The sequence below is a fragment of the Limulus polyphemus genome, unplaced genomic scaffold, assembly GCF_000517525.1.
Source record: "Limulus polyphemus unplaced genomic scaffold, Limulus_polyphemus-2.1.2 Scaffold692, whole genome shotgun sequence".
Classification (NCBI taxonomy): Eukaryota; Metazoa; Arthropoda; class Merostomata; order Xiphosura; family Limulidae; genus Limulus; species Limulus polyphemus.
The window spans coordinates 237,451-243,490 of record NW_013666302.1 but is presented as its reverse complement, the minus strand read 5'-3'; the positions used below and the strand labels follow the sequence as shown (position 1 = coordinate 243,490).

Here is a 6,040-nt window from a genome sequence, read left to right as displayed (position 1 = left end):
GCGCCCTTTCAGCCGTGGGGCGTTATAACGTGACGGTCGATCCCACTATGCGTTGATAAAATAGTAGCCCAATAGTTGGCGGTGGGTGGTGATGACTAGCTGCCTTCCCTCTAGTCTCACACTGCTAAATTAGGGATGGCTAGCGGAGATAGCCTTCGTGTAGCTTTGCTCGAAATTCAAAACAAACATTATTAGTATTGCTATCGCACTAATATTATGTGTGTGATTCACTTACAATTGTGGCGCGAGCTACCGTAATCGTTTAGTCTTCTTTCCTCAAACTATCCTCTGTTCCTTTTGTCGAAGTGCACTCAGACTGATTCAATTACTTTAGGACCACACATTGACGAAATAAATAATTCTTCTTATCTCCTTTTCTATTGTTAGTCTTACTCTAACATATTAAACGTCAGACCTATCACTTCTACGATAGTTAACTTCACGCCGAACTTTTCCTTGCCCGTAACTTTACTCTCTTCTACTATTGTCTGTCTACTGTTTCCGCTCGCCGTCTTCTAAAAATCTCTATATTCTCGACGTCATGGTATTGCACGCGACGTTCAATAGTCTCAACATCAATGACTTATAAACACAACTTCCTACAATCGTCTGCTTTTAATTCTTATTATAACAAAACTAAACAATAATAAAACATTCATTCACAAAAATAAATTAATCAATAATATCTAAACTAAACAGTCTTTTATATTATGACATTTATACAGATAGATAGAGGTGAACATCATGAAAGTTTCTTAGTAGAAATGCACTTGGAAGAGCATGAATACGATTAGTAGAAATACGAGTAAGAGAAATGAAGGGTAGTTTGTGGAAACTCTTAAGAGCGTCATGCTCCCATTCAATAAAACTATATGGTTAGCAAGTACACGACATCAAATTGTTATAATAGTAAATTTTAAAGATATAGAAGAGAACCAGCATGTAACATCCGGTAGCAAATGTGTATTGATAAATATAATCTTGGCACAGTATCAGCATTGAAGAAGATTTAACGTCCTTTATTTGTTCAGATAAGAAACTTATTGTGAATCATCTAAGCTTATCCTGGCTCACCTGGCGTTTTCTTGGTGTCAGACATTGCCTGAGACCAGATAACTTAGGTGTCTACTGAGTAAATTACATATAAAGATGGATTTTCCAGATAAGTTATTTTGTTCTGTTACGACTTCAGTAAGCAGCTTAGAGAAACAAAAATGAAATACGTTATACTGATATGCCTTCTTGGTCTAACAGTCCAAATTTATGGTGAGATTTTGTTTTGTATTTTATCGTACAGTTACAAGATTTGCCGTTTTGTTTAAATATTACAACAACAGCTGTACTCTACTAGTCTGTATGAATACATCATGGATTACCGTCATGGCTACATATTACAAAGATTAATTGGTTTTCCTCATAAATGACAAGCGCAAACAATGTAAGCATAAGAACGGCATTTTTTTATATTTTTTTTTTGTATTTGTATTTTATACATACAGAACCTGGATTACATATGCTGCGCCTTTACTTAGCCCTCTCTCTTTGTAAATCTAGCAGAAACCGTTACATCTCTCAGATACAACAAACCGTTAACTTTATCTATTCTATGAGCCGCTATGTCGCAGCTAAAGATCTCCACCTTTTTTTATTAGCTATATTTTTGTGCGCCAACAATACAACTCATGTGCCCACGTATACCCTATTCGATTTTATTATTCATCAGGATTTCTACCAGCTTACCCTCAAATTGAAATTCGATTAGGCAGGATTAGAGTAAATTAATCTATGAGATCTTGGGTGTGATCAAATACATCAATTGAAAGAGTCCAAAACTGTAATTACATCTTAAATTAGTTAAGAGATGACGGGGCTATTATTATTATTCATTTTACAAGATTACAGACATGTAGGATAAGCAACCAAAAACACACACACATAAAATGTTTCACACAATCATTAATCCAAATGTAGAAAAATATTTGAAAACATAATTTGAATAATCTGAAACTAGGAGTAGTCCAAATGTTTTGGTTCATTCGATTTAGAATAACAGGAGCCAAGTAGTAAAAGTACTTTGAACTTTGAGCTGATGCAATTCTTCGACAGAAAATTTTATTATGATGACGCAGAGAGTAAGGGCTTTCTCTGGAAAGAATTAACAATTTTAGTTCAGGATTAAACGTCTTGATATCTTTGGCAACACAGATGATTCGGTATAAACAGGCGTGGTAAATGGTGAAAAGACCACATTCCTTGAATTTGTTTATAATAGTTGAACGGTAAGGAAGTCCCAGTATGAGCCTCAAAACCCGCTTTTGTAACATCCACATGGGTCTCAAAGCACCAATATGTGTACCCCATATACTTAAACAGTAAGTCATTTGACTATAAAAGACGGAATAATAAATCTGATAATAAATCACCCATAAAATAAAATTTTTCTTACATCTCTTCATGATGTAAATAGCTCTTCCAAGTTTATTTGAAACCATTAAAATATGTTCACCCGATCTAAGGTTTCTTTGAATAATCACTCCAAGAATCTTCAGTGAATCAAGTTTGGGTAGTAGCATACCATTAAAAGTCAAATTCTCATTTATCGGTTTTCTAGATATAATCATATATTGTAATTTACTAATATTTAAAGCCAGGCAGTTGTCAATAAGTCAAGCTTTAATAGACATCAATACCTTGTTCCTAATTCTAAAACAATCCGTAAGATAATATGAGTCGTGTCATCGGTGTACAAATAACAAGTGTCACTTGGACATACTGTGAGTAAATCGTTCATACAAGTCATAAACAAAAGGGAGCCAAGAATTGAACCTTGAGGAACTCCACAGTGAAGACTACCGAAAACGGATTTTGTACCGTTAGTTGTGTTGTAACATTGCCTGTTATTCAAATACGTTTTTAGAATGTTGTATATATATTGCCTCGTAAGCCATAATAAGCACATTAATACAGCAAAATTGAATGATTTACACTGTCAAATGCCTTTTCAATATCTGGGCTACAAATCACAATAGATCTCTTTGCTTCGTAGACCTTAATAACCTTTGTAGTGATTGCCAATACACACTTTTCGGTAGACTGGTGTTTGCTAATTGCAAGTTTCTTAGTATGTTGTATGTATGAAAAAACTTGATGATTCAATTATACAAAATACCCTCGACAATACGAGCAAATGCAGACACGATGGATATAGGCCGATAATTTTCGACCGGTCAGGATCACCACTTTTGTAGATAGGAGAACACTTGGAAATTTGCCAGTAGCACATACATTGTTTACAAGTATAGTTAAAGGGTCAGCAATGGGATCACATGTAGATTTTACCATTGAGGGTAATACATATATCATCCCATCCGGCTGAGGAGTCATTTGATAGTGCCTTCATGGCTACACGAATTTAGTTGTGGTTACAGGAAAACAATAAAGAGACTGAGCTACAGGCTGATCCTCACATTTGATATTATTAGTTGCGATACCTTGTCTTGATAAATATTCGTTAAAAGTATTAACAATGTTAGTAGGATCAGTAACAATAGATCCCAAGTTGTTATTAATACTTGTAATCTTAGCTTTACTGTTGGTCCTACTCATTTGTTTATTAATCGTTTGCCATGTGCGACGAGTATACCCATTTTAAAAACTTTGTTAAAATATCTGACCTTGTTATCAGAAACTTGACCTTTAACAAGCACTTTAAACTCTAAATATTTATTGTAAGTCAACAAATTACCAGTTTGTTTGAAACGACGATACAGTCGTTGTTTGTGCCCAATGATACGTAATAAAAATACGGCCATCCATGGAAGATATCTCACATTATTTAATTTAACAATATTGGTAAATGAAAGCATGAATTATAGAACATGTAATACTTCTCGCCAAATGAAGAAAAAGCCGAATCTACGTTAGATTCCCCGTGTATTATAGAGTTCCAATTAAAATTATTCAAAACACAAGTGAAACTGTTAAGTGTGTCATCATTTACCACTCTTTTCATGAATGTTAATAAACTTAGGCGGAATATCAGAGTCAACCATGGATAAAAATAACATATAATGATCCGAGATGTCATAACATATTACATCAGAAACAACATCAGCAAAATTTGTAAAAATATTATCATTTGTAGACACAGCTGCACCAATGACACTAGCAGGTTGATAAATACATGGTTTAGCATTTATAACAGACATCAAATTATTTAATTCAAAGAGACGATTTCGATCTGCAATTGTTTGGGTATGCTTTACAAAATTCACATTAAAGTCGCCCCCCCAAAAAACGCGGAGTTATCAAAATTTATACTGTCTACTAGTAAACCAAGTACTAGTAAAATCGTCCCAGTTTCCAGAAGGTGAACGATAAATATAATAAAAAAGTGTGAATTTCATTAATAGTAAAACTAAACAAATCAATATGATAAATTACAATAACAGAGTTAATATTAAACTTATACTTTAAGCCAGGACGAGAATAAACGACAATGTCACCTTCATGCCAAGAGGGTCTGCCAAAAACGTCGATATTATAGTTTAATAATGGGGATGGAGTCTTATTATCACAACACCATGACTCAAGGTATATTAAGACATCAGGCACTAACTCACAACAAAATGATTGAATTAATACATCATCAATCTTATTCCTAATACTTCTGACATTTAAACATATCAATTAAGACATATTATTCACTGTGTATTCTATTCATAGGCTCCTCTTTACTCGGTTTTAAATTTATTCTAGGTTGAAAAAAAATATCAAACAATTACGTCCGCAGGCCAAAGCTCCAGTGAAAAAATTAGATGATAACCATTCAATCTCCATACAAAAGGACGTTGATCTTGTCATTCTTTCTGAACTCAGCTTCTCACAATTTTTAACATTAAAACCGTTCTTTTTCAAAAATATCTCAGTATCTGTCTCAATTGTGTTTAGAGCACATCTACCAAAATACAATCTTTTCCTACCACTATCACTCATTTTAATGCCACGAGTGACAATACTTCGTTGACGTGATTGTTTGCTTTTTTGTTTTGCACCATTACAGATTCTCCTTCCAGGTCGTCTTGAACATAATTGTCAATGGAAGAATATGTAAGGCTCTCATAATGGGAATTATATTCGATACTAATTCTATTTACGTCCTTCTTAAGTACATTATTCGATCTTTCGATGTAAATAGTACTAATAGGTTGATGTTTTGTCTTAACAGCATCAGCATAAGACCTTAAACTAGGAACGTTTGAGGAACTAACTTCCAAATCACTGTTTCTTGTTGACTCTGCAACTGCTACATTTCTACCATGTAAAGCAACTAACTACTGCTTGCATTCCTGTATTTCATTATAACACACTCTTACTTCCTCCTTGAACTGAATATTTACTGAGAATTAATTTCACTAATTCCGTCGAAATTTGTGTCGCCATATCTGGAAAGATGTATGGCGATTGGTCTTACACTTTGTACATTTCCATTTCTGATTTAGATCGCACATCATAGTAAAATCCTCAAAATTGATATTCACACACATAATATAATAGTTCAGCCCACATACATAACACGATATAACGGAATTTTCGACCTTATAGGGTTTGCCCACTGCAACTTTGGAGGAACATATTTCACATACGTCTGCAACAGTCGCCATTTTCGCTCTAAAAGTTTGTACTTGAAAAAACTCAGAGTTATTCTATGATCCGCTATGCCGCGGCTAATGACAGTAAAAATAAATAAACACGGTGAATAGTATAATATTTGAACAATAATGTAACATTATTTTCTAAGGTGGATATAAACACTTAAACACAGTGTTAACAAAGATCGGGCTGAAGATGATAGGTGATAGCATTTAAACTCATTGTTGTTTTGTAGAAATATTTTGGATAATTTTTTTTTCAAAAGTTTGGCTTTTCTCTTATATTTAAGCTTCAAATGTGATATTGTGTAACTTTTATTTAGTATTTGTTTCTACTTTCGTATTTTCTTCAGCTAATGACTGAAACCAGAATCTGGCCTATGTGATGC

The 6,040-nt window shown here is 33.8% G+C and overlaps 2 protein-coding genes across 3 annotated transcripts in view; one reads left to right on the top strand and one right to left on the bottom strand.

Annotated features, from left to right (window-relative positions):
- The window catches only part of LOC106460007 (CLK4-associating serine/arginine rich protein-like), a 99,564-nt gene that overhangs the window by 1,220 nt on the left and 92,304 nt on the right, over nt 1-6,040 (bottom strand). The gene's annotated exons all lie outside the window — the stretch shown is intronic.
- Nucleotides 1,124-6,040, top strand: part of LOC106460004 (PI-actitoxin-Aeq3b-like) — a 13,044-nt gene continuing 8,127 nt past the window's right edge. Inside the window, exon 1 of the mRNA XM_022386598.1 lies at nt 1,124-1,266. Within this exon, the coding sequence (XP_022242306.1) occupies nt 1,215-1,266 (52 nt within the window). The 5' untranslated portion in view covers nt 1,124-1,214. The remainder of the gene's footprint in view (nt 1,267-6,040) is intronic.